Source organism: Coptis chinensis, unplaced genomic scaffold (assembly GCF_015680905.1).
Source record: "Coptis chinensis isolate HL-2020 unplaced genomic scaffold, ASM1568090v1 utg1761_pilon_pilon, whole genome shotgun sequence".
Lineage (NCBI taxonomy): Eukaryota > Viridiplantae > Streptophyta > Magnoliopsida > Ranunculales > Ranunculaceae > Coptis > Coptis chinensis.
In genome coordinates, this window is record NW_028238113.1 from 106,780 (window position 1) to 134,328 (window position 27,549).

At 36.1% G+C, this 27,549-nt stretch overlaps 5 protein-coding genes across 5 annotated transcripts; 2 read left to right on the plus strand and 3 right to left on the minus strand.

Annotated features, from left to right (window-relative positions):
• The first annotated feature begins 1,796 nt into the window (after nucleotides 1-1,796).
• On the plus strand, nucleotides 1,797-7,556 carry LOC147473812 (uncharacterized). The gene is made up of 15 exons (XM_086586988.1): nucleotides 1,797-2,105; nucleotides 2,902-3,024; nucleotides 3,358-3,417; nucleotides 3,543-3,644; nucleotides 4,028-4,111; nucleotides 4,199-4,317; nucleotides 4,408-4,509; nucleotides 5,145-5,261; nucleotides 5,708-5,776; nucleotides 5,901-5,967; nucleotides 6,306-6,359; nucleotides 6,432-6,521; nucleotides 6,616-6,672; nucleotides 6,745-6,783; nucleotides 7,215-7,556. The coding sequence occupies exons 1-15, from the start codon at nucleotides 2,088-2,090 to the stop codon at nucleotides 7,332-7,334; spliced, it is 1,221 nt and encodes a 406-aa protein (XP_086443114.1). The 5' UTR covers nucleotides 1,797-2,087; the 3' UTR covers nucleotides 7,335-7,556.
• Nucleotides 7,557-7,892: 336 nt separating this feature from the next.
• Nucleotides 7,893-11,910, plus strand: LOC147473813 (alpha/beta-Hydrolases superfamily protein). The gene is made up of 13 exons (XM_086586986.1): nucleotides 7,893-8,117; nucleotides 8,193-8,247; nucleotides 8,405-8,460; nucleotides 8,765-8,865; nucleotides 9,048-9,117; nucleotides 9,298-9,367; nucleotides 10,113-10,169; nucleotides 10,280-10,347; nucleotides 10,448-10,528; nucleotides 10,757-10,834; nucleotides 10,954-11,109; nucleotides 11,364-11,516; nucleotides 11,679-11,910. The coding sequence occupies exons 1-13, from the start codon at nucleotides 7,977-7,979 to the stop codon at nucleotides 11,763-11,765; spliced, it is 1,173 nt and encodes a 390-aa protein (XP_086443112.1). The 5' UTR covers nucleotides 7,893-7,976; the 3' UTR covers nucleotides 11,766-11,910.
• A 572-nt stretch (nucleotides 11,911-12,482) lies between these two features.
• On the minus strand, nucleotides 12,483-15,906 carry PIN5 (Auxin efflux carrier family protein). The gene is made up of 5 exons (XM_086586987.1): nucleotides 15,122-15,906; nucleotides 13,628-13,713; nucleotides 13,159-13,316; nucleotides 12,953-13,029; nucleotides 12,483-12,727 (listed from the first exon to the last, which is right to left on the minus strand). Exons 1-5 carry the CDS (start codon nucleotides 15,820-15,822, stop codon nucleotides 12,655-12,657), a joined length of 1,095 nt encoding a protein of 364 aa, XP_086443113.1. The 5' UTR covers nucleotides 15,823-15,906; the 3' UTR covers nucleotides 12,483-12,654.
• A 2,464-nt stretch (nucleotides 15,907-18,370) lies between these two features.
• Nucleotides 18,371-21,844, minus strand: CBSX6 (Cystathionine beta-synthase (CBS) family protein). The gene is made up of 2 exons (XM_086587000.1): nucleotides 21,112-21,844; nucleotides 18,371-19,574 (listed from the first exon to the last, which is right to left on the minus strand). The coding sequence occupies exons 1-2, from the start codon at nucleotides 21,468-21,470 to the stop codon at nucleotides 18,695-18,697; spliced, it is 1,239 nt and encodes a 412-aa protein (XP_086443126.1). The 5' UTR covers nucleotides 21,471-21,844; the 3' UTR covers nucleotides 18,371-18,694.
• A 1,801-nt stretch (nucleotides 21,845-23,645) lies between these two features.
• On the minus strand, nucleotides 23,646-27,470 carry LOC147473816 (basic helix-loop-helix (bHLH) DNA-binding superfamily protein). The gene is made up of 6 exons (XM_086586993.1): nucleotides 26,930-27,470; nucleotides 25,008-25,339; nucleotides 24,799-24,930; nucleotides 24,630-24,695; nucleotides 24,431-24,499; nucleotides 23,646-24,068 (listed from the first exon to the last, which is right to left on the minus strand). Exons 1-6 carry the CDS (start codon nucleotides 27,342-27,344, stop codon nucleotides 24,000-24,002), a joined length of 1,083 nt encoding a protein of 360 aa, XP_086443119.1. The 5' UTR covers nucleotides 27,345-27,470; the 3' UTR covers nucleotides 23,646-23,999.
• Between the last annotated feature and the right edge of the window lie 79 nt (nucleotides 27,471-27,549).

Sequence of the window (27,549 nt, forward strand, 5' to 3'; positions counted from 1 at the left end):
GAGCAGTCACTTCACTACTCGTGTATTCATCAACCTATTTCTTAACACGTGTTACACCTCAGTCCAAAGATAGAATCAAATCTTACTTTTATTTTTGATAGATCAGAATTATATTTTGTCATCTAATTCAAGGCCCAAAATATCGATATCGATCAATATATCGGTGTACCCAAAAACCGATATATATCGGATATATTTTCGATATATATCCATTTTTTGTAACCAAAACTATTTAAAATATCGAAATATCAAATATATCGGAAATATAATATCGGAAATATATCGAAAATATATTGGAAATATCGGATTTATATTTTAAAATGGTCAAAAAGTCAACCGATATATATATATCGATTATATCGAAATTCGAAATATAAAGTTTCATATCGGATATATATCGGAAAAAAAAAAATTCTATATTCGGTGATATATGAAATATCGAAAAATACCGAAATATATTTGGGTCCAAATAATCAACTTTTCTGTTAAACGAAAGACAATCGAAAATATAAATATACAAATGCAGTCGAACCAGGGCTGAGTGGGGTGCATGTTCACCACAGAGATTTCAAGTAACTAGAAAAATGTCCCAACTATAACGATTCACACTCTTAAAAACATTTTACACATCGAATCGCCTTGGTTCCGTAAAGGGCAGGGAATTGGGTCCATTTGACCCGAATCCGACCCGACCCGACCCGAATAGTTTGGGTTTGGGTTGATTTTTATATCCATTTATTTATTTGGGTCGGGTTTGAATTCGGGTCTGTCGGATTCGGATATATTTTTTTGACTTTTTAGTGTTATCCAATCGGGTTAGTCGGATATAATCGGGTTTGGGTCGGGTTTGAATATTTAAATTTCGGATATAATCGGGTTTGAGTTCAAGTTCGGATATTATGAAAATATTCGGATTCGGATATAGCCATATCCGACCCGAACCCGACCCAATCCATGCCCTAGTTCCGCCCATGCTTGGAGTGGCTATTAAGAAAATCAGAATAAATTTGTGGACAGGCAACTATTTGCTGTCCACAAGACTTCAGCTTCTGATTGGTAGAGTGGCTACCCAAAAAATTGTTATGGCCCAAAAAAATTGTGTTATTGATTGAAAATAGATTTAATCAATAGAAATGTATTGTTTGTGGACAAGTCTGTCCACAAATTCGAACTCTAAGAAAATTTTGCACTTAAGGGCATTTCCAATGCAGGAGATATGGTGGGAATGTAATTTTATTCACCTCTTTATGGTTCAAAACTTTTGCCTAATGCAAAGGTGAATATGGTGGTGACTATTTTCCCAAGTCAAAACGAGGGTGAAACCTTCAACTGAGATAATGGCTAAGTTGTGAACTTCGGATGGGATATTGAATTTCGTCTCGTGTGTTTTTTTTTTCCAAACGGAATGTTTCATTCTGTCTTGCATGTTTTTTCGGTTTTTTTTAATTTCAGACGAGATGTTTCATTCCATCCTGCACTTTTTTCCGATTTTTACATTCAGACAGAATCTAACATCCCGTTCAAAATTAATATTTATCTTTGCATTGGGCAGCCTCACCTTATTTTTCACCAAAACGGTAGAAAAAAAAAATACTACCGACGAACGACGTGGAGGTGAATAATATTGACATGCATTGAAATGGTATAATAAGGATATGTAAAGAGAAACATAGGAATAAAACTCTTGTCTTGACTTTTGATTCAAGATAATAAGTGGAAAGATTCCGTCAACTAATGACTCACTGACCCAAGTCTCCAACAACAGCGCAACGCAAGGCAAGGCAAAAACCCAACTCTCTCTCTCTCTCTTCGAAGTCTCCCAGGTTTCCAAACTCCTTATAAACCCAACAAAACAAACAAAGTACACACACACAATCTTTCCTCTTTTTTTTCTCTTTCCTATTTTTCACAGTTCGAACGTCAACAACAAAACAGTTAAGAAAAGTCGTATACCAATATCGAATCAACTTCCTACCTTTATATACACTTCTTCTTCTTTTCTTCTTCTTTCAAAGAGATTCTCCTTTCTTCCTTTTTTTCTTTCAGTTGATGAACTTGTTTATGCTCTTCTGAATGGTACATGGAAGATGAAGTTACCCAAACAAGTAATCTCTCTCTCTTCTCTCTATCTATCTCTGTGTCTTTTTCCTTTCTATATCTGTTTTGTAGTTTCTATTAAAAATATATGGTATGTTTGGTAATTAAAGGGGCATTTTTTTTGAATTTTGAATTTTTGTGTAACTGATTACCAGGTGTTGGTTTGCAGGAGTTTATGTAAGTTGTTAGTTTAAATCCTAAATATGTCTAATGGAAAGATTTATTTATACATTTTTTAGTTGAATTTTATAAAATTTGTGCACCAGGAGTTGGAATGGTACTGAGTCAATTTTTGAATTTTTGAAGTTTGTTTCTTTTCCATGGTTTTATTAGCTGTGTTGACCTATCGGGCATGTTCAAATATAATTTTAGAGTGAAAGATAGTAATTCTGTATTGCTCACTGTCTGAGCTTAGTTTATCTATGATTTGTAGTACAAATTTTGCAATTTGAGAGTGTACAGGCAGTTCATTTGGTAGGGGTAAAGTAGTTTTGATGAAATAGATTTATCATTATTCTGATCCTGTTTGTCCATCTGTTAAAGCATTACGCCTGAAATTTAGTTCCTGATATCAATACCAAAATATAGATTTCAATTATTCTACCATGGTCCCCAAACATCTTGGGATATTGACATTAGTTTGAGTTACCTTGAATTTCTATTGCTATTACTATGTTAGAAGCTCAAGAAAAATTATATGTTACTTGTTGTTTTACTTAGTTTTGCTCGCATTTTGGATTAACTCTCTACTTTTTCTACCTTTTGAAAAGATGTCTCATGTTCTTTGCTGCCTTTTGTTTTCAGTTTTCTCTGCTGTCAGATCCAAAGACTAGGAGATCATGCCTGTGCAGTCTCCTTCCAACAGCATCTTTGCTTGTTCTAGTTTTCTTTATCGGGAGTGCTTTTGTTGCGACAGATTACAAACAAGTATGAAACTTCTACTTAACTATACTTACTGTTCATATCCATTGTTGAATTCCTTTTCCCTGAAAAAAGTACTATGTCATTCTGGTACGTAACTGCATAAGAGGATATTCCACATATGGTTTGACATTAAGCCCCTTGTCTGTTTTTGCTTCATCTTAAGAAGAAGGTTTCTTCGGTTGCAGTTCTGTAAAATATCTATTTGATAGGTCACTAAATGAAAGCAAGTTTTGTCATTGGTTTCACGACCTTAGATTTACAAGCCCTTCCACTAAAATTGCCTATGATTAACTACTTTTGTGACTAAAATTTACTGGGTTTGGATTGAATCTGCAGAAATTAACAAGATGGGGAGCACCCGACTTTGCGGAGGATAACCGATCTAATATATGCAAGGTTTCTTTATTTCATTTCAATCCTTTTTCCAAAGTGTTGGTCTTAAACTCTTAATGCTATGTACCCTTTATCTGGTGTATAAAATTCGGTTTATGCTTTCTGATTTAGTGTTTCAATTGTTTTAGAATGAAACCAGACCTTCCGGAACTGAGCCATTACCTAAAGGAATAATTTCCAAGACATCTAACCTAGAACTGCGGCCATTATGGGGTTCCCCAAAGAAAGAGGTGTGTGAAAGTTCATCTTAAGATTTGAATTGATGCTGGAAGAATACAAGGTTTTTTATTTAGGAAAAAAAAAAGAATAATGCTTATGGTTCTTATTAAGTTGCAACTGCCTGTAAGTTAAGTGGAAGTTTTCTTCCTTGGTGGTTTATAACATCTTTGTTGGTAGGCATTTAATAGATGAGTTTTATTCTTCTGTTGATGGCATGCTGAGATTGGAGTAGAAGTATTTAGCAATACCGTAAATGTTGCCTGTGTAGACTGTAGACAACTTTCCATCTGATTAATAAAACAGTGAAAATCATGGTTATTGCGATTCAATTTCTTGGCAACTCTGTCGACTATTCTGAATTAAGATCAATTTTGTTATTGTTTGTTTGAACCAGAAAAATGCTAAGCGTTTCATGAATTTATTCGCCATTGCGGTTGGAATAAAGCAAAAAAAGAATGTGAACAAAATGGTAAAAAAGGTAACAGACCAACATGTTACTCCCTCTCGTTTCAGTCTGTATCTGCTCTTTTTGTGGTTTATGAATCTCTCGTACTTTATTTTGCAGTTTCCTTCAAGCGATTTTGTTATTATGCTTTTCCATTATGATGGTGTTGTGGACGAGTGGAATGACTTGGAATGGAATCATCGAGCGATACATGTATCTGCTATTAATCAAACAAAATGGTAATTTTTACCAACGTGATTGAGTGAAGCTCTATTCTTTTGAATATACATTCTTGGATTTTGGCTTAATTTGATGTTTATGATCAACAGGTGGTTTGCTAAGCGTTTCTTACATCCAGATATAGTGGCGGAATACAATTATGTTTTTCTCTGGGATGAGGACCTTGGAGTTGAAAATTTTGACCCTCTACGGTGCGTTTTACTTTTTCCAAGAATTTTGTTCCTTTTTATATAAATCTCTCTTCAATGATCATTGCTATTTATTTTAGGAACAATAAATGCCCTTCCTGCCTGTGCCTTATAGAATTATCTCTAGAAATGCTATACGGTGTGTTTGGATTTTCAGAATTACTGCTAGAAATGCATTTCGAAGTATGGTAGTACTTAAATATTTGTAAAATACACGGACACCCCTTGTTCTTATATTTATCTGTACCGTATATAATATTTGAGAATATCCTGATTCTTTTTGAGGTGGAGTGGGAATTTGATTTCTTTCCAGTTTGGAAAAACTTGGTATGAAAGGTTAATACTTTAGGATTTACATGTACGGAAGCTAAGTAATAAGGAACTTGAACCAATAGGAAGAGAAACTTGCCTGAAAATGAATTTTTTTTATAGTGGTTTTGTGCTAAACATAATTGTGCTTTAGGGAAATCCATGTGGAAAGTTTAAACTGTTCCCCTTGGTCTTTCAGATTGGATGTTGCACCCACCCACCCACCCCGCCTTTCTTTGATTTGTATTTGCTATTTAATTTTATTTGAATTATTAAAAAAAAATCTTGGACTTGAGGGAAAAAAATAGTTATTTTTCGCACACTTGCAGATATCTGAAAATTGTTGAAGAAGAAGGGCTGGAGATATCACAGCCTGCGCTGGATCCTACCAAGTCTGAGGTGCATCATCAAATCACTTCACGCGGGAGAAGATCTCAAGTGCACAGGTATACTTAATAACTTTTGCAGACTTCGAATGTTCTTAATGTTTTATAATTTATAGCTTAGCTTCGGTTGAATACACCCTTCTTAGATGGAATGGGAGGCTTTGTCGTCTTCACAGTTGGATCTCCCTTTATTGTATGGGTCCAATCTAGGAATTTCTTGGCTTGAACACCAATTTGATCAGAAGTTATTTCGTCGAATTCCTTGTAAAGATTTTATGTCTATGATTACATGACTAGGTTCAGAGTTTGACATTAGAAATTACACTAAGTTCACACTTTTCGCAGTGGACCACCTTTTATGTATATGACTTGCACTGGACATTTTGTCATCGGTGGACACTGCTTTGATAAACTACATGTTGACTTTAGTTCAAGCTATTTCTCTGATTTTACAGTTATCTACTTTTGATCTTACATGTCAATTGAATTTAACATTGCAACAACAGAAGGATTTACAAGTTGAGTGGTCGTGGGAGGAAGTGTGACGGTAGCAGTACAGCCCCTCCATGCACCGGGTAAAGATTCACAAATAATCAGTACTTATGTTGTTTTTCTTACAACTCATTGCTAAATCTGTCTTACAAATGGCGTACATATTATTATATATCTAGCAACATTCTAAAGTATTATGTTTTACAGGTGGGTTGAAATGATGGCCCCTGTGTTTTCCAGAGCAGCTTGGCGCTGTGCATGGTATATGATACAGGTATAGCACCTTTACCAAACAGGAACTATCTTCCATTTTGAACACTGGGTAACATATATTGGGATGGAATGGTACTATAGAATGAAGTAGGATATAACAGGAGCTGAAAATTTGTAGCTCACTCCAGGAAGAAGATTTTGGCATAAGAAGTTTTCCGCTTTTTGTTTATTATCTTTTTTTGGTTAGTTTCCCAGCTAAATATAACCAAAGTAAGCTCTGAATTCTTTGTTTTTGACCCAAAAGTCCCTCCAAAATTTTAGTAACTTGTTGATGCCTTCGTGGTCAAAGGTATGTTTCTTATTTGCTTTATGGTAACTTCTCTCTGATTCTTCTCACAGAACGATTTGATCCATGCTTGGGGTTTGGACATGCAGCTGGGTTACTGTGCACAGGTATACTTGTAATTTCTAGTCTTATTTTGCGGATAGAAAATTATCATGTTTTCTGAAGTGCATATTTGACAGGGTGATCGAACAAAAAATGTTGGTGTGGTGGACGCCGAGTACATAGTTCATCAGGGTCTCCCTACACTTGGGGGATTAGATGAAAGCAAGGTAAGATTACTTATATCAAAGGAAGATGTTCCATGGTTTCTTCAATGTCTTCTCACCTCTAATGGATACTCTATGTATCTGCTCATTTATGCAGTCAAATTATGAATCACCTGGTCATGCTTCAACTACTCACTTGTCAGACACGGATGAGGTACTATGATTCTAAATTTAATGTACTCAGATTAATTTACTTCAAACTAAGTATACTATTTTTAACTTGCAGGCACCGCCTCCGCCACTTAGATATAATGATAGATCTTCGGTATGTCTCCAGACTTTTGTTGATATTGGGATGAAGTAAACTAGTGTATTAGCTACTGCATACCTTAGACTGCGTAATTATTGTTTTTCACGAGCAATGAGACATAAAAGTGAGTCACCACAGCAGGTGGGGAAGTACTTTGAAGTGTGTGTAAACTTCATAGCCTGGAAATTGACTCTGTATTTCAAGGATCACGTTTATTAAGATCGAAAGTACTTTTCTTAAGAGTACTACACACTTCAAAGCAGTGCTTAGTGCACACCCACCACCAAGTCCAGCCGTACTAATGTGAAAAGGCATTTTTGTCTAGGTTTATGAGGGTTTGTGTCATGTGGTCAAGTTAATATGCATCTTTGTATTATTATACAGGAGAGTTTTGAACTCTTGATATAGTTCCTTATCTGTCAATCTGATTTTTAACATATATTCAGGTGAGGAAGCAGTCTTATATTGAACTAGCAAGATTCAAGAAAAGATGGAAAAAAGCAGTGGAGGAGGACGAATGTTGGGTCGATCGATATCAACAACCAGCAAAGCAAAGTAGCAGTTAACTTGTACATATATAAATTTTGTCAACTTCCACAGGGTGTGAGTTGTTGCGATACTCATACACACATGATTTCAGAAGGGATAGAGGGACATAGGCTACCCTAATTAGGGGGAGGGGCTGAGTTTGTGATATTTAATTTTTGTAGCCATCCTTTCCTGAAAGATGTATTATAATGCTTGTAATTATCATTTATTAATAACATTCCATTCTTTGGAGTAATAAATTGTATTTTTTTAATTTCTTTGAACGTTAGTAACTATTGTTTCTCAAGGTTTTACAACTCCTGCCATCACCCATTTTCTCTCGTGTCTTGTAGCATTTGAGACCATAAACAGTACATAGTGAAACTAGCATGCAAAAGTTAAATGGAATGAGGCAACCATAAACTCAATGCTCAAGTGAAATTCTGATTCATATCAACTTGCTTGGGGTTCAGGTTATCGTGTCAAGAATCTAGTGGTCCTACGCTCCACTGGATCATGAAAATAACTCTTCACTGCCACTTGATTACTTGAAATCTAGAAAAACTTGAGGCCAAAGAAATCCTATCGCCTAGAAAAAAAACGAACCTATCTAAAATCCTATCCATGAAAACTCATTCTCTATTTTTTGAAACGCCATCACTCTTTGAGGTTCAGCATTCATGGCGATTCAAGCTCAAGCTAATGTATCGTTTCCTTCTCCATTCCTTGGACATTCTAGATTCTCAGCTTGTCCATTGAAATTCAAGTTTGAGAGGAAAAAGCCCACACTGAATTCTAAAGCGAAAAAAGAAGACAAAGAGGTATTGGTTTTCACTCATTTTCATTATTACTGCTGTTGAAAGTTGAAACTGAAATTGCTATTGATTTTTTGCCAGGATTATTTGATTGATGCACCTGTTTCTATTGGTGATGGCTTTTCTTTCAGTGGAGGTAATGTGGCAAAAGAATGGTGATTTGGTCTGAGTAGAATTCTTGAGTTTTAAAATTTTGTGTTTATAGTGAAGTGATTTGGGGTGCTTGCATTGTTATATTTTAATCCAACAAAATAGTTCTTGTTCCTCTCTTATAATGTTTTCATTGTGTGCAGGAAAATATTCGGATGGAAAGAGTCCATCTGATGAATGGTTTCGCCAAGGGAAAATGGTGAGTATTGTTTTAATTTTTTTAGAATAGACGTCAGATCTACAGGAAATCTGATATAGACGGCCAAGTAGAATTAAATTTGCTGAAAAGAAACTTGGTTTGCACATGCACCTTGTCTATAGTATGCAATTATGAACCTAAGCATTCATCTCTTGCAGGTTTTGAATCTTATTTGATATCTAGCAATTGCTTACATTGTGCATACTGTAAAACACTGAAGAAAAAGAGCATCTGTTCATTAATATATGTTTGTTAATTATCTTTGTCTGAACAGGATATTCTTTGTTCTTCTTAATATATTAAGGTGAAAGCTTATCCTGTTGGTGGCACTGGTGAGAAAGCAAAGGATCCGCTTTTTGGACTTACGATGGGTCGTGATTCTCAAGCTTCAGCTGATTTGTTCAGGTGAATCTATGGATTAAGAGATTACCAGCTTATTTGGAGTAACACTCAAAGACACCAAAATGCCTGGATTCCTGGTATATTATTAGACTTAGGTCTTCATGATATAAAAGTTTGAGAATGCATAATTTGCAGGGTTCACAAATTGAATCACGTTCTATTTCCATGTTTTTTTTTTGCATTAGATGGTTTTGCGTGGAAAGGGGAAGTGCAACTAACGATTCAATTCTTTTAATTCATGGTCTTCCTTCACAGGTGAGGATTGTCCATGACTGTTAAAAAGTCCTTATAAATTGTTCCCAAAACTTTAAATAATCTGTAGACTTGTTTTCATGATTTTTGACCAGGTAAGAGTCTGTTATTAATTGGTTTTATGGTAGAAGCTAAGCTGTTTCCCTTGTTGAAAGAGTGGTTCTACTTTGATGTTTCTGACAGGCATATTCTTATCGCAAAGTTCTCCCTATTCTCTCCAAAAAGTATCATGCTGTCACTTTTGATTGGTTAGGTAAGTTCATATATTTGATGATTAAGAAAGATGCTCATCCTTTTGTTTTTATTTCAACGGTGACTTCATTTGTGATTGTCATGGTCATTGTACCAAGTATTATGCTTGACTACCGTTAATCCGATGTGGATGCCCCATTTCTGGCATAGTCGTTACACTTGGTGATATTTGTTCTATCAGAAATATTAATCCTCTCATAGTCCTTGTTCAAACATGACTTTGTGTGCTATTATGCATAGTGTATACACAACTTTCAAATTCCTAAGGGAAAAAGAGAATGCTCTTCAATTTGTTCTAAGATCATCTCAGATTCTCTCATAATGTTTAATTGCAGTGAAGTAATGCGTGAAACTGATCAACAATCCTTTTAGCTACACTGAGGTTGATATTGTATTTCCTATATAATTTACAGATTCCTTTATAACGCCAACCTTTTTCTACCTTTGCTTCTGATTTCTCTATGAAAAACAATGCTATACTCAAATTATGCTTATCAACTGTTGATAATGAGCTCGACTAGCATCTTTAATCGTGTTCTTACTTCCCCTTACTAGCATAAAAAAAAAAGTGAAGGTTACGAAAGCGCTTATGACTTGTATCCCTTATGTGCTGATACCTCATTTTCAAAACCTTTTCTGCATCTATATATGAGCATCATAAAAATTTCTAAGCTCAAGTGTTTCTATTTTCCTATCTATTTCAAGGCTACAAGCTAATAAGAAAAGATTTTTTTTCTTCTGTTTAGGTTTTGGATTTTCAGATAAGCCTCAACCCCAATATGGTTTTGACTACACTTTGGATGGTAAGGAACTTCTGTCAGGAATTCAGGATTATAACAGATGTCTAAATCTTATATTACCATTTATTCAGAGTATTGAGTTAGTTATTCTGTTTGCTTTTAATGACTTTCAGAATATGTTTCGTCATTGGAATCTCTTATTAATGAGCTTATTCCTGGTAAAGTTTCGCTTGTTGTTCAGGTATGTCATACCTTGTGCTGATTGATTGTACACAGTTTTTATTCCTGAAACAGTGACATGCTGCTGAAAATAGTACTTTTATCTATTTATCATTTTGCAGGGCTACTTTGCCCCAGTTGTAGTCAAATATGCTATCAATCATCAAGAAAAGTTGAAGGACCTTATACTTGTTAATCCTCCGGTATGGATCCAGAGGCCGCATGATGTTTGAATACATGTCTTTCATTTATTTGTTTATTGCAAATAGATTTGACAAGTTAGTTGCAAGCTTCCAGAATAACCCCATTAATAAGGATAAGGAAATTAGGGAGTACATATGATAATGTTGATGATGGTTTTTTTTTCATTATATAGTGTTTTGACCATTAAAACTGGGAACTGACATCTGATTCACGTACTGACATTCAAGCTGATGGATAAGCACGCAAGCCTCCCATCGACCTTGTCCATTTTCAGCAACTTTTTGCTGGGTGAAATTTTCTCACAGGTTTGAAGACTTTCTAGCTGGTTATGTCTTACATATGGTTGATTCACCAATCCAATGGGACTAATGATTAATTACTGGATTGTGTGCTTGATACATTTAAGTTGTTTCCAACACCTCAGGATCCTCTCAGGGCCAGTGATAAACTCATAACAAGTTGTGGGCCTTACAAAATGAAAGAGGAGGATGCAATGGTTTATAGAAGACCTTACCTGACATCTGGCTCTTCAGGTTTTGCCCTAAACGCGCTAAGTAAGACCATGAAGAAGGAACTGAAGGTATACATTTTCTTCGTGCTTTCTGAGCTATGGAATTTCTAACATAATTATTACATCCACAATGAAGATTTGAAATTCATTTTGTTGGACTTTTCCAACAACTTATAGCCATCAGGGTTAATTTTGAAATTTAGGTAGCTATATCCAGAATTTGTTAGTGTTCTTAATGGCACGCATGCGCTCATCACATTTTTGAGAAAAGAAAGAAAGATTTCTTTATGCTGTATCGCGAATTTGGCTCCCTTGTTATGCAGGCTAATATTGAAGTGATGAGGAATATATTATCCAGTGAGAGTTGGAAAGTGCGGACAAGTGTATGTTGGGGTCAAAGAGACCGCTGGTTGGCTTATGATGGGGTCGAAAAATTTTGCAAGGAGCTGGGCTGTAAACTGGTGGAGCTTCCCACGGTATCTATCATACTCCCTAGTACAAATATATTTGCTATATGTAGAACCAAGCTGCGATCACAAAGTTCTTTAAGGGGCGTCTTTTTGCAATACACCAGACCACTCGTACTCTTTTCCCATGTTTAAGGATGTTGATATCAGTTGGTTTTTTGCGTCTTGCAGGCAGGGCATCATGTTCAAGAGGATATTGGTGAAGAACTCGGAAGAATCATTCTAGATATTATTAGGAAACCGTATTTAAAGTTCTAAACTTATTGGATATCTATATATAATTGTTTAGATCCGAGGAATCCAAGCGGCAGCATGTATCAGTTTTGGACATGTGACGCTGTAAAGTTCTGACTTGCAACAATGTTACATTTAAAAGAAAATAATAGTGTTTATCCAGAGAAAATTAAGTTTGGACTTGGTGAAGCTCATATGCTTCCTTTCAGAAGAACTCCACTTACATCTTTGACATTCTTAAATTTCATATTGTGAAGAAGCACGTACATCACCCCTAATCTGGTCCTCTGCCATGAAACCTACCAAGAAGATTGAACCTGGTTGTATTTCACGTGGTGAAGAACTGGTTGGAGTTAGTTTTGTGAGGGCGTGGACGTGGCTGAAGTGTTCCTTAAGAAATGCAGCAGCTATCAAATGAGCTAAGTCTCCCTTCAATATCTCATATATGGTTTTGTACTTTTGTAGTGTCTCATCGATTCATCCATCCCTTCAACTTGCAATATGGGACTTGCCACAAGTGCATTATTAGTGGATCATGATATTCGCTCCTCACATTCTCTGGCATCTCCCTCTCTCTGTCTCGCCCCCTTTTTTTCATTTCCCCCTCCAACCTTTCATTTCAAATATTGGCCATATTTCAACGCATACCCCTACCTAGCATTACAAGTTTCCATGAGATATATTAGTAGAACGGTAGACGATAATGTGAAAGTCTGCCTTGTGTTCAGTCGAAACTGTATATGTTAAGGAACTCCAAACATGAATGATATGATAAGGATACATTTCATCAAATTCCCCAAGTCTTTTGGGAACGAAAATGGAAGTTACATATTCGTTAGAAAATAATCTAACTATGAAATAACAGATGGAATTCCCAACTGACTGAGAAGATGTGCAATTTTGGCTGCTGGCTTTAATTCAAGAAACCCAAAATGAAATAATATCCAATCAGTATTGGCAAGGAAACCATCATTCCGAATATCACCCTGAAAGAGCAAAAGATGATCATGTCAATAAAACGAATACCTGTACAAAAGGGGACCGTACCATAAGATACTAATGAAACTAAAGTATTATCTACACATTTCCTTTTGATCACTCTTAATCACAATTTAATAAGATTCGGGTGTCTCCAATATACATGTTTTATCACTTTTATGTAGGAATGTCAGCTTATGGTGTCAAATGACCTCCTCTGGACAAAAACTTACGCAGTGCTAAGCACGTCTGCATGCAGCCCATATTCTTTTGCATAGATAAAGGAGGTGATAGATTGTGGTAATGCTGCCTGGAAAAAAAAAATCCACTTCTGTTTGTCAAGACTCAAGACTAAGCCCCTCTGGCCCTCTTCAATGGAAATTTGAAAAAGTAACAGAATATCCGCACTTGATTTGATTACAGGTTCATGTGATATTACCTGAATGATGGCCACACGCAAGGTATCACCATGAAGACCGACAGCAATGCAACCTATGGCCATGGCAGCTGGTCCGGCGATAAACCTCAATACCATGCCAAACACAGTTAGGATGGGTCCGCATGCAATCAACTTTTGCTGTTGCGCCATGAAGAGTCCTGTTGACATTAATTTTTCTTAGAAAATATAAATCCGCAAAATGCAGTAATATTAATCCAAGAAAGTGTTCTTAATTGAATGCTCTCGATAAGAAGAGATACTTTCACTGGCATGTTTAGGAGGTTGTTAAGAAAAGGAACTTCTTCAAAGTAACTAAGAGTTCTTTTCTGGAAAACTAACAGCCTTCTCAACTAAAGAGGCCATTAGAGACGTGTCATATATTCTTCTAATGGATATTCAATAACGGCACTAGCCATGGCAGATATATTCCACCAAATTAAATCCCTATTAAGTGGAAATGTTTCCTCACCCATACTAAACATGGCTGTGCCTGTCCCAGCTCTTGACATAATCAATATGGATCCCTCCATGATGCTTGGCATTTGGAAATGCCACCTACATATGTACATCCACAAAAAGGAATGTAATTCAATAATATTATAATAATGTGCAAACAAAGTATAATGGAGTATCACGTACAGTATTATGTAGTTCCTTTATTTTGTTTATAGCTAGGTTAGCGTTGGGTTGGATCGGAGAACCAGGGCCGGTTCTACTAGCAAAATAAACAACCGCTTAGGGCCCGCAGTTCAAGGGGCCCAATATATTCTAGCCTACCTACAGTCTTAAGTCCATTATTGTTTTATTGTGAAAAAAAAACACAAATAAACAATCACGCCTTCATAACTAATTAAATTTCTTCATCACCCTATGACAATTTATCAAAAGTGAAGCATTGAAGCCAGCACTTCAATCTTATCTCTATCATTCTTTTGTCTTATTTGGTTTTTCTATATTGTTTAATTTTGTGTATAATTCTCTCTCTCTCTTGTGTAATTTTTTATTAAATAAATCTATTGAAATTTCAAGTTTGTGACTTTGTTGTTTGGCCATGATCTACTGCTACGGTGTTATAGGTGTAGGACATTTTTTTATTCTTCCACTCTTCCTCCATGTTATTTATGGTGTTTTGTCTTGGATCTCTCTATATTCTTCCACTCTTCCTCATGTTATGTATGGTGTTTTGTTTTAGATCTCTCTATATTCTTCCACTCTTCCTCATGTTATTTATGGTGTTTTGTTTTGGATCTCTCTATATGTCAAGACCTCCCTCACAAAAAAAAAGTTTGTGGAGAGACAATTCAAGAAAGAAAAAAGAAAATGTTAGGATTAATTTTTACAAATAATTGTTATTTTCTAAATTAAATTTTTGTAGGGAGACTATTCAAGAAAGAAAAAATAAAATGTTATGATCAATTTTTACAATAATTAATAATTGTTATCTTCTAAATTTTTTGTTATAAAAAAAAAAGATTGTGAAGAGACTATTCAAGAAAGAAAAAAGAAAAGAGTATGATCAATTTTAACAATAATTGTTATCTTCTAAAAAATTTGTTAAATAAACTAAGGGTTTGCATTCATATGAAATAACATAAACAAATCATATCTATAAGATATAACAATTTTATTGGAACTTTGTTTAGGCCCCTAATTGCCTTGACCTTAATTTTGAGAACTTGGTTATTGTTTGTAACCAACTCTTCTCCAGATTGTTAAGGGATAAACTTTTGTTTGGTGACAGTCTTTAGATGTTTCTATGTAGTTATTGGTAGGTATGTAACTCTTTGAAGTTTATCAACAGTAGGGGTCTGTCTCAAACCCCATCACCGTTTAAAAAAAAAAACTCTTCTCCAGATTTGTTACATATATAGAGAATGTATAGTTCCCCGTCACCGTTTAAAAAAAAAAAACTCTTCTCCAGATTTGTTACATATATAGAGAATATATACTTGTTTGTACATACCTATTCGAGATTAAAGCCCAGGTGATGCCAACAATACTAGCATATGAATTAGGATTAAGAGCCAGCTTTAACCACACAATCTTCATGAGAGACCAGAATGAAGTTCTAGGACTATTATTGGTTACCATACTCTGGTTATTTCCTTCGACGTCCTTCGTTGTTTCAAATGATACAATGTGAGAACCCGTGGTGCTGGGTGCTGTTAATGCGATATCACATCTCGTCTTACGGAACTCTAACACGAACAACAAAATTGTTAACCATATGATTGCTTGCACTATCGAAGCCTGCACAACGAGGTCCACTGCACCTGGGCCATACATGGCCTTAAGTAAGGGAACCCCTACAACAAGTGTATTGGTAAGAGTAGACAAAGAGAAGCTTGTTATAAACCAACAATCGCTACCCTTACTACTACACTTAGCCCACAAGACCAACACTACCAAGATAACAACTTTTGATATCGCATCGGCACCAATAAACAAGTAATTCATATCAAAAGGATCGGCATGAGCTACGAATTCAAAGGTGAAAAGAGGAAGAGTGAAGAAGGAAACAAGTTTGTTAATAGCATCACACTGCTCGGGGGTGAATATGCGCCACCACTTCACAGAACCATACCCAAGAATTAGTGCTGCATATAGTGGTGACATTGCCACCACCACCTTATAAGCATCATCCCACCCAATCACCTGCACCATTTTCTACTTCCCAAATCCTAAACAAACAAAAAAACAAAGGGTTCTAAGAAGCCTCGGAACACTTGATAATAGAAGTTTGGGATATATTTCATTCAACTTAAACACACACATATATATACCTACATGTAGAAGCAAAGCACTTTAGGGCATATGAGATTCTGTGCTGTGGGCGGAATCACATTAACTGACATGAGGTTTGGTCGTGCATGAAACGTCAAATGTTACTTTCACCAATTGGTGTACTATAGTTATTTTTGTTAAACATCTCACTCTAATGTAGAATAAGGAATGAGGTCCAGCAATAATTCCACCCACATTTGCGAGGGAAGGGTCTGTAACATTACAACATAGATGAGCACTTTGGTACAGAATAAATACCACATCTAATGCTAGCTAATAATAATAATAATTTGTTGATCCTCAATTTATCCTGTCTCTCTATGAAATCACTCCACTAACTATATTATTCTTCCAGGGTGTTTGAATTTCAAAGGTACAAGAAAATATGCTTGTTACTGACAAAGACTATTTCATTCAATATCCAATAAGCTACTTGGCTACATTGCTGATGTAGTTCCTTTCTCAGGTATGGAAAGTGATTTTACAGATTTTGTCTCTTGTTTGGCATTTCTCTGTCTCTCAATGTTTAACTGTTACACAACAATAAGCACATTGGTTGATTTGGTTCAAAACTTCGGATGGTTCTAAATGCACAATTACTGTAATGTTTTTGGAATTTTGGGTTGTAGGTCACCACTGGTTGTTAAAACATATTTATTTGTAGCGCACGCAACTCGAAAAGGTTACATGTTTCAGGAAAAAAATTTCAACCACAAATCTATCTACTCACTCGACTTGAGATGTTGCTTGACTAATAAGTACCTAAATCTTCAGTTCTTTTGAACAAAAAACACAGAAACTAACAACCTTCTCTATGCGCGACCCATGTTTACCCTACCTATAAGCCACTGGTAAACCAAAAGATAATGTTATATCAATTTTCATTAGTGCACACAAAGTATTAATATAATGAATAGGCATAGCCCAAAACTCTAAAATGCATTACAGGGAGTGAGACAAATTAACTTTTGCTCTTACCTCACTCTGTCGCACTGTTGCAGCCATTTCTTCTATGGGCTATTTGATTGTATGTCTTTCTATTTAAGTTTTAAACTTTCCAGGATTTAGTACACAACGGTTAGGGTCTTAGTAACACCAAACTAAGTGCTTTCCTTGTAATCTCTAAACTACATGTCATAGTTGTTTTGTCTATATCACTTTAACCAATTATCCTACGTCAAGCTTCCTATAAACAAGAAAAAAGAAGAACAGAGATTATCATAATATTGATTTGAGTTCAGGAACCAACTGCTTTAATATTTCTGGTGGAATCAATACGAATAGCAACTTAGGTATTGGTAAAAGAAAAAGAGTTCTTATTGCATGGCTACTATTGTTGCAAATGTCATAATTTTATAGGTGTTAATAACACATTTTTGTCAGCATATTCCTCAATTATATATGCAAAACTTTGTACGTCAACTAGCAATGGTAATTTGGATGGAGTCCAGTTAATGAAACTGCAACAATGTACGGTTTATAATGTTGATTTGAAAAGTGTATACTCTCCGAATAACATATTGTGACACGGAGGGCTTAATAAACAGATGTATCATTTATGTTGAACACATAAATTAACACCAGCAACCTCGTGTTTAATATATTCGATCAATAACTCTAGTGTAAGTAAATGGCTTGTTTATGAGGAAACCCTTTCGCTTTGAAATGGGCACCCTATTAAGTGCTTATTAGACGAAATTTTTGTTGGGGGTGAGGAGTTAGGAAAAGGGTCTGGATAAGAAGCTAGAAAATGGCAGACAGTGACCAAGCAAATTATGAGGTATATGTGCTGGATTAGAGTCTATCTGCACCGATGACACTGTGGGTTCTACTCACATTTTTGTTCTTGCTAACCTATACGCACTACTGTATTAAAGAATCCCAAAGACTAAAAATTAAGTGGATTGGCATGAAGATGATGTCTATCAGTATTTGGACGGTACAAAAATAACATAAAATTAATTCACACATAATTACATAAATCAGCTAGAAGTTTAGAAGTGAACAAGTTATGAGTTTAGGTGTTTAAAAGTTAGCACAACTCTAATTCCAAATTGTTTGTTACACAGGAGGGAATGACGCATTTGGTTGAGTGCACATCGCGAAATGAGTTTGTGTTTGCGTGAGTGTGACTGGTACATATGTCCATGTGGACTCGCTGTCTTATTGATTTGTTCCTCTGCATTTAGCTTCGAAGGAGTTTGATTCTCGTGTTGTAAAATCTTTGTGGCAAACCAGCAATTCACCTCCGTCTATATGCGAAGTAACTGCTCGGGTAGGGAAAAGCTGCTTCCATGTCCATTGTCAAGCAAAAAGAAAAACTAGGCATTTCAAAATCGGCTACTAAACTAGAAAAATCGAGTTTCCTAAAAAAACAGCAAAATTCTGTAATGGGCATGCTTCCCGCATACTCAGATGTAGAAAATGATTAATAAGAAATTATTCCTTGTAACAATTCAGCCTCATATCACATTCAAATGGAAAAGAAAGTACATGTGAAATACATAGCAAAATCTGAAGACATGGTGCACATTTTTTAATATGCAAGTGTAGCAATAAGAGTCGTCACAGACCCACAGTCCCAGTTCTAAAATTGGAAGAGTAAAGGGAAGAAACACAAAAAAAAAAAAAACTATTCCGCTAATCGCTCATAATAAAAATTCCACCAAAACATCCCAACAGAATACATGGCTGAATCATTGCTTGACAACCAAATCCACAAAATGTAATCTTCAGTTTCAAGCCGCTCACATCAAGGAGTTGCAGGGATAAGTGTAGCAGGATGCCTGGTAACAGCAGCCAGAATGTCAGCATAACCCACGACCCCAACCAAACTTTCCTCATCCTCAACCTCAGTCACCCATACATGAGTTGCCCTGTGTGACAACATCTGGGCCATGACTGCCGCCAATGAACTTGTGACCTTGCATGTCAAGGGTGCACTGCGTCCCCTATACATGCTCCTTCCCATGCCGATAGTCGGGCTTGTGAGGCTGCTAAAGAATCCAATACTCCTACTGGAGAATTTTCTTAGTCTTGCACCACCAACCCCTGCATTATCCTCAAGAGAATTAATAGAAAAATCAGGCAGACTCCCTGGACTTGTATTTTCTTCGACCCCCAGTACAAACTGACCAGCTGAGAGGTTGGCTAGGGCCCATGCAGCAGCCAGGTAATCGCATTTCCACAGCTTTGAGGCTGAAATCTCTCCAATGATCTTGGACAGGCCATCTGATGTGGACTCAATGACAGCCACTGCACCAGGGTCCAATGGGGGGTTATGGTTGACTTCAAGGGCCGGGGATGAGGCCTCAATATAGTGATAATGTGGGTTCACAACATTAAGGGAGGAAATTGAGGAAAGGGGAAGGGGAGCAAGGGCACCAAGGCAACCAATTAGGAAACGGATCACATCCTCCCTTGATAGGCAGCAAAACTTGTTTTCACGGAAGGAAGGAGGACGAGTACTGCTTGCGGCCGAGCTACTGCTACCTGCTGATGTGTTTATGTTCTTTAGCCACTTGCCATTGTAGATAATTGAGAAACGCTTGCTCATTCCTCTCCATGCCACACTCTTTGGCACAAGGAGACGCCTCACACCTTGCTTCATAATCTCCAGTGCATCTATTAACCTGGTATCAAAAGGTCCAGCATTCAGAGCATCATTTAAGAGATACTTAAGAGCAACCAAAAGTTAGCATAATTAATTCCTTGAACTTATTTATTTTAAAAGGGCCTTTTTAATTGTCATTGGGGTTTTTCGTGGGTAAGTTGAGAATGAAGATTCAAGACTTCAAAGGCAGACATGATCTAGGGTAAAATCCTAAATGGGGCCATTTCCATATCATGGGGAATTGGTATTTCATAAGACATCTGTTTAGTTTTGCTTCTCCTTGCGAGCTGCAATTAGGTTTCTTATACATACGTGATGAATCTTCCGTGCACAATTGGATACTACAAAAATTGATATTTTCTCTTTGCATTACAGCTGTGTTTGGTTCAAGGAAAATGGAGGAAAAGAAAACTCTTTCATGGAATTTGAATCTCTGGTTCATTTGGTAAATAGTGGAAAACCAAAAAACGGAAAACAGATTCTTCAAGTACTAGCTAACAATGGAAAACAACTCACTTTATAAAAAGAAGAAGTTGTTTTCTTCTCTCTGTTTCCTGATACTTTTGATTCCTCTCACCCGCTACCAATGTTTAAATTCTCCTCTACCAAACTCTATCGGTCTTTTGCTGGGATAGCTAGAGATATTCCACCATTGACGTGACAGGTAGAAGACGAAGTCGAGGGTTTTGGAAGGTGCGAGCTTCAATTTTGAGAAAATTGGGAAAGGATATAATCCAGGGAATTTGTCCAGTGGAATGCAGGTAATCAAACAGTTGTTGAATAGAACTTTTTTTTTTTATCCGTGGCGATCCAGTTTGGAATGCATGGGGACAAAAACCAACTTGGTTGGTTTAAATGTCACATCTGTCCTGATCAAACAGTTGTTGAATAGAACTTTTTATACTAGTATAGAAAGTGTTTTCTTCTCTCAAACTAAACAAAGAGAAAGTGAATTCACGCAAAATAAATTCCAGACATACTTTCTAGAAATATGTTTTCCACAAGGAATCTGTGAACCAAACACAGCCTACATCTCAAAGGCTGCTTCATAAGTGGCCTTAACAGAAGTTGAAAGTAAAAGTAAAAAACTTTAAACAAGCTAATTGATCATAAATGCATAGATGTGGCTCACAAACTTTCTGATCAAATCATACTACAGAAGCTGTCTTGCACTCTAAATCTATAATCCCTCATCAGCAATCGACTTCTACAAATCGTGTAGCAAAGCCACCAACAACTCATCGCTAGAACAACTATATAATGAGGCATTTGTTTTAAACTGCAATGAGGGATTATAGAAATAACTTGAGGACAACAAGGTTGCTACTACAAGATTAGTGCCCAAGTAGTTAAAATTCCCCCAAGCACCTTTCACATTCTCATTTGCTCCTCAGAGCATGTCACAACACGGAATCACTAAGTTAGTCCATTATCAGTTACTAACTTTTTTTTAATTAGGTGTTTTTGTCTTGGCTGTTCATTGTAAAATTCACATAAAGCCCGATTTCATTTACCATCCAAATCACAAAACAAGAATAAAAGAATTAAAATTTTACCTTGTTCCAGGATCAACTTCTTTCAAAAGAGATTTATTAGGCACAACAACCTCAGAAACAGGAGTCTTCATAGCTTTCTCTTGATCCTTCAAGCACTCCTCTTTCGACAAATACGTAACAACATCAAGAGAATTAATAATCCCAATAAATCTCTGCATTCTTGCTTCAGAATTTTCATAAAAATTGACCCCAACTACACCCTTGTGTTGTTTCCTCTTCCAAACAGGTATACCACCTTCTGTGCATTCCCCAATTGCACGTATCGCTGATTCGATACTCTCGTTCTCATAAAACTCAACCAACTCCGGTTTACCCACCGTTAGATCTCCAACCACATGGTATAAAAACACAGATGCCATTGTTTTGTTATAAAAGTGAATGAAAAAAGATTAAAAGGAGTGTAAAACCAGTGATGGGCTTTGGTGGATTGAGAAAAGAGATTAAAAAATGAGGATTTGGATAAAAAGTAGTGATTGATTTTTGAGGAAGAAGAGGGTGAGGGTAAGTTAGTAATTTATCCATTGAGAGCGCCCATGAAAGTTGTTGTTAATTTTTAGTTTCTTATATATAGCGCGGGAAATTCGGGTTTTTCTTTTCTTGATATTAGCGGATGTTTTTTTTTTTTTTTTTGGTGGTGACCTGTTTTATTGGAATTGGAGTTGTGATGAGCAAGGAAGATGACTATTATTGGGAAGGTAGCAGTAGTGTAGTACTACAAAAATACAAAACACATGTGTAAATAATGTGACTGACCAACTGACCAATAGAAAATGTTGTTGTCTATTTATGAATTGGACTCGAGATCTCTACAACCGGGGGTACAGAGTTCATGTCTGTAACCGTGTTATCTCACCGTTGATTCGAACCCAAGATGTGTGTGTGCGTCTCGATATTGTGTGTGTACTTCGAGATGTATGTGTGTGCCGAGATACGAGATGTGTGTGTGGATTGATCTCTGTACCCGGTTATAGAGGAACCGGTCTCTTATGAATTTATTAGGAATTATTTTGTTAAATGATTGTAGGGGTGGAATTCGGGCGGGTTGGGTCGAGTTGAGGCATAATTTAAGTCTAATCCGAATTTCAAATGTTTTAATCATGCTCAGGACCAAGTCCTAGCCCGACCTATTTAGGTTGGGTCGGATTGGTCAAATTTTTCAAGTTTTTTTAGAATTATGAGATAAAAAAATACTAAAATTGAAATTTTCTAATGAAATCAAAGAGATTTGATTGTTTGAAAGGAAAATTAATATTGTTGATTATATTATTCTCTCTAAAATAGAGATTCTTAATTTTATTTTTTACAAAAATAGAATAATTAAAAAATATACGTGTGTGTATATATATATATATATATATATATATGGGCTTGGATTTTTTAGTTTTTTAATATTTTAATCCGAGCCCAACTTAAAACTGAGTCTGGTTTTGATTTTTAATATGTATGTTAGTCCTGGACTAATAAAAATCGAGTTTTAATCCATTGGGTTTGGACTAATCCGACCCAAGTTCCACCCTAAAGTTCTCAAAATCAAAATGCCTATTAAACTGAATATTTTGTCAAATCTGTCGTGTCCATTCTATGGCATACACAGAACAGTGACAGCTAAAGCTGGTGTCATAGATTCCGTACATAACTAATCTTGATTTGGATACACAATTATAGCGATGATAATTTCTACCGAATAAGTTGGACATAGTCCTAAACAGTCATCTCATTAATTTGTTTGATTTTGTGTGTTTAATTACTCTGGTCATTATCAGGTTTCACAAATCGACATTCTAAATTTCCAATCCGCTTTTCTATTTTTTGGTAGGTTCGATAAAACAAAAGATACGTCAAGCCAAAGTATGCGACTTATCCATTTGCGTCCAACTCGACTCTTATCATTTAATTGGAATTCGCCTCTTATTATTTCTTCACAATTACGCAAATCTTGGTAAGCATCGATTTTTTAAAGTTTTGAAACTCGTTCCTCTAGATCGATAGTTATTATGGTTTCTTCGGATTTTAATTGTAAATGATAATTGTAATTATATAAAAGAGACTCATCTATTTATTTTTTTTAAAATAAAATGAAAAATAATTATGTTATTTAAATGATATTAAGAAAATTTTTTAAATTATCAATAATAAAATAAAGCTTGTTTTAATTTTAATTTGAGAAATGAAGATAATTATTTAATTTAAGTGACATTAGAAAAGTGTTTTTAAATTATTAATAAAAAAAGAAACCTTGTTCAAATTATATTAATGAAAATAAAATTTATTCTAAATTTAGTGAGGAAAGTGTTTCTAAATTAAATAAATAAAGAGATCTTAAGACAAGGCTGTGAATACCGCAGGTTCTGTCCAAATAGAGACATAATTGAGAGAGCATAGCGAAATCTTGGGATTATGTTCATGGATGGGCGAGTTACCAAACACAATGTTGATACGTTTCAAATATATTGCACTCTCTATGTTAAATATATACTTTTGGCAATAGAGAGATTTGACGATTTAATCTGAATTCCAAGTTTACACTCCACGAGTTCAAAATCCATACATCTGTTTTATAGCTTCCTTCGGAATCAAACAACATTAAAACTCCCTAGCTTAAACGAAAACATTTGTGTGCAACACTATTTCCACGAAGCAACACATAGCTTACACGGTCAGTGTATGTTGGCATCCCGCCTCCGATAAATTGGAACTCAGGCAGTAAATCAGTATATGTGTGTAGATTCAAACGAAAATGAAAATGATTATATACAACATTGGGCTTAATCGCTTTGATTCAATTTCGTGGGTTCATAAATTAGTCTTGCCCATGCTGGCCATACCTTCATCATCATCTCTGCCAATTACGCTCACTTTGATATAGGAAGTCCATGTGCTTGATCTCTTCATGTCGTGCACATGTTATGTTCTTGCTTGCTTCCACAAGTGCAATGATCCAAATCTTTGTTCAATTTCTACAAGTTCACATGCATGTTAAGAAATTAGTCTATCGGATATGCCACATTACTCAATTTTCATGATTGAGCGTGTAGAATGATGTCTTAGTATTAGAAGAAGCTGTCTTCCAAATGCTTATTATTACGACTGAAAGTTAAAAATTTTCTTATAGTTTGAACTCAATCGCGGAGATCATGTATAATCTCTAAACTACGACTATTTCAAGATTTCGGCATTATCAGAAGCAGCTTAAGTCTGATGTGTGACTTCTGATGTGTTATTGAGAAACAAGGTGCTTATATATCCACACCAGTGTTAACTTTCTTTTTTCTTCAGTCCACATGTTACTTTCACACGAGGCATATTCGCATATTCTAACCTGAACTTCGGTCTGGAGGCCTTTGATGTGTTGAACTGCTAAATCCAACATGTCTGCCGTGCTTGTTTGCTGCAATAAAATCCAATATTGAAGGTTAGTCTCTTGCATTTAAAATTCTATAGTGGCGGCAGTAAACAAATTACAGATACGCCTTCAAAAAAAAGAAATTAAGGGACATGGGAATAAATGTAGATATTACCTTGTCCATGTTAGGCACAAGCTCTTGCAGTTTCCTCAATTTCTCACTTATCCTAGTTCTTCTTTCCTATAAGACAGGAAATATAAGAAACAAATTGTGAAGTTGTGACAGTATTACAGTTGCAGATACGTATGAAGTAAGCATAGTAATTCTTAAGTTGATGACTCACCCTCTCAGCTATGCTTCTTGGATGAGTAGCAAATCCACGCTTAGCACGGCTTTTGCAAGGAACAGAGTCAGGATGGATCTGCAGAAGCTTCTCGACATGTGACATTTCTAGTGATGTCCGGGGTAAGCTAAACTGAACAGAAAAATTCAGAATCGGAATGTTAAAAAGGAAAAGACTTGTTCATCATGGAAATACATGAACTAAAATACCTGAGAGTCTACACCACTGAGAGCGGCAGCAATGTCTCCATTCATGTTCTTGGCTCGTTTGTTTGCGGGTGTAGAGAACATGATCGTATTACTACTATCATCCCAGGAGCCCATTGGGAAGCTGCCTGCAGAGACGTATCCCTGTCCAGCATTCCGTCCACCATCATCAGAACTACTTCCATCTGCAACGCTCTCACTGACTTCAGATATCTGAGAAAGGGAATCCTGTCTGGTGAAGCTCAATTGGGAAGCCAACCTTCCATTTCCAATCCCATGGTTACTACTTCCTGCTTGTGAGTTGTAGCTTCCAATTCCCCTTGAAACGGTAAAACCTACAAATGTATTATCAAAGTTGACCCCTCAGGTTTAGGTAGCTATTTCTTTTCCAGAAAAGACAAGCAATAGTATGTACAGTCAAGTTGGAAGTAGAAACACAGTTAATGAGGATTGAGGACTAAAGCAGCATATTGGTATTATAATTCAGGTATTAAAGTGATGAAGAAAATTACAAAAGTTCATTGGCATCATCAGAATCATCATTTACTACGTTGATTGCAACTTGATTTTTGCTTTACCTAAGAAAAAAAAGTTGGTGTTCTCTGTTGTTAGAGTTCAGTTTCCACTTCTCAATATTCATAAATATCCCCACATTCACAGGGTACACATTCTATTTGTTAGTCTCATTCACCATGTGACTCACTACCTCAGTACCCGCCGCCAGTATACCAGTATGCAGTTGCCAAACAGTCAAACATTCATCTGAATGCCCTACATACGACCCGTCTAGAGTAAAATTTTCTTTTGAGTACTTCAATGTGTCCACTATTTTTACGAATCTCTTGTTTTCATCTGCTCTATACCTTACTAAAGCACTCTCACCTCTCCTACTTCTTCACAAACCTTTAACACTGAAGCCATCAAGTTATTAGAATCGCACTGGTTATCCTTTGCTTGCTTTAGGCATCCAACTATGCAAGACTAGAATATTTCAAACTCTATGTATATAAGGAATATACAAAATCATTGTCATTTGGGAGTATCCCCAAATTATTTGGCTGGAGACTCTCCCTACAATGCTATGATACTAACATCAATGACGTTAACCCTTCAAAGCTCAACAACCACCCTGGCCTACCCCAAAAACACAAACACACACACACAAAAATGCAATGTTTGAATAGCCTATTTTTTGGGAATGAACTTCTCACCATATCTCCTAGATACATCATCCTAATTCAGGTCATTCCCAGTTGATATGCTGCAAATTTTATTTTCTATATAGAATGTAGTCGACTGTCATTCAGTCATTCTACAAACTTTGTTTACAGGCGACCTGGCTGAATCAGTAGGATTTTGTGTGTGGTCAACTTATAACTCCTCATAATTAATTAACCAGTTGAAGCATGATATGTCAGCGGATAGCCTACAGATTTCGACATTAGGTGAATTTCACTCCATCTTAACATGTCCATGTGTCTCAAACAATGAGCAAAGATTTTTAGTCTCCAGTGGACATGAGGCCCCATGCTCTATCTATTCTTATTTTCATATATATATATATAGGGCCCTACTACCCGCCAACCAATCCCAACCACACTTACTTGCTTGATCAGGCCTACTTTTAAGCAAGTCAATGACCACACATTGTTTACGACTTCCAAGTTTCAACACTTGTTTCCCAAAACCACGGATTAATTTTTATTTTTCAAGGCACGTTAAACATCTTTTCAGCTAAACGAAATATAAAATGAACTGTTAAACCGAAATTTCGGAAAAAAAAGACCAACGACTTTTGCAACAAACGACTTTTCACATTACAAAACTACCCATACTAGAATGCAAAACTTAACAACGTAAAGTAAGCTCAGTTTAGTAATATGCTGAAAAAGCTAAGGTTAAAATTAGAAGTAAAAAATACCAACCGTTATCAACCACAAGATGGTTAAAAAATCCAGCTGGAGAACTACTATGACGTATCAACGACGACGATCCTCCACCACCACCACCACCACCACTAGAACTTCTTATATTAGCCGTTGCAAGATCACCAACGGCTAGTTGATTTAAACCATAGGATCTTTGAAGACCACCACCTCGATAGATCTCAGTTTGAGGTGCTGGTGGAGCTTTACAAGCTGAGTCAGTGGCAGTTGCATGTGAACTAGAGTCACCAGTTAAGAAACGATTCATAAGTGACTCTGAGCCAACGTTTGAAAACTCATCATCTGTTCCGTTGATTACTGATTCCACAACACTAGCTAGAAATGAGCCTGGTGCTGAACCATATCTTGATAAACTTGGTGGGCCCGTGGGTTTGTTATGAGATGAACGATACATGGGCTTGTGAATAAGTTTTAAGAGAGAAGAGGAAGAAGAAGAAGAAGAAGAAGAAGAGTGGAGAAGATGGACAAAGAAGGAAATGGGTAAAAATGGAAAGAAGCTAAAGAACTATTTTTTAAGCTAACTATGAAGTTCAGCATGTTATCCTGTACTCCTTATAGTTCAGTAAGTTAAATAACTTCTTCTTCATCTGGCAATATTA

Bases quoted from the DNA above. Each gene is read 5' to 3' on its own strand.
- PIN5 (XM_086586987.1), bottom strand. From the start codon at position 15,822: ATGGTGCAGGTGATTGGGTGGGATGATGCTTATAAGGTGGTGGTGGCA. The intron at 13,714-15,121 runs GTATGTACAAAC...GTACATATGTAG, and splicing joins TGGGCTTTAATCTCGAATAG to GTGGCATTTCCAAATGCCAA. The intron at 12,728-12,952 runs GTAAGTTTTTGT...TTGCTCTTTCAG, and splicing joins GCAGACGTGCTTAGCACTGC to GGTGATATTCGGAATGATGG.
- LOC147473812 (XM_086586988.1), top strand. The intron at 3,025-3,357 runs GTATGAAACTTC...TTGAATCTGCAG, and splicing joins TTGCGACAGATTACAAACAA to AAATTAACAAGATGGGGAGC. The intron at 3,645-4,027 runs GTGTGTGAAAGT...TGTTTGAACCAG, and splicing joins GGGGTTCCCCAAAGAAAGAG to AAAAATGCTAAGCGTTTCAT.
- LOC147473816 (XM_086586993.1), bottom strand. From the start codon at position 27,344: ATGTATCGTTCATCTCATAACAAACCCACGGGCCCACCAAGTTTATCA. The intron at 25,340-26,929 runs GTTGGTATTTTT...ATACATTTGTAG, and splicing joins CCATCTTGTGGTTGATAACG to GTTTTACCGTTTCAAGGGGA. The intron at 24,069-24,430 runs GTTAGAATATGC...GTGAACTTGTAG, and splicing joins GCCTCCAGACCGAAGTTCAG to AAATTGAACAAAGATTTGGA.
- LOC147473813 (XM_086586986.1), top strand. From the start codon at position 7,977: ATGGCGATTCAAGCTCAAGCTAATGTATCGTTTCCTTCTCCATTCCTT. The intron at 8,866-9,047 runs GTGAATCTATGG...TTTTTGCATTAG, and splicing joins GCTTCAGCTGATTTGTTCAG to ATGGTTTTGCGTGGAAAGGG. The intron at 10,529-10,756 runs GTATGGATCCAG...CTGACATTCAAG, and splicing joins TTATACTTGTTAATCCTCCG to CTGATGGATAAGCACGCAAG.
- CBSX6 (XM_086587000.1), bottom strand. From the start codon at position 21,470: ATGGCATCTGTGTTTTTATACCATGTGGTTGGAGATCTAACGGTGGGT. The intron at 19,575-21,111 runs GTAAAATTTTAA...TTTTGATACCAG, and splicing joins GAAGTTGATCCTGGAACAAG to GTTAATAGATGCACTGGAGA.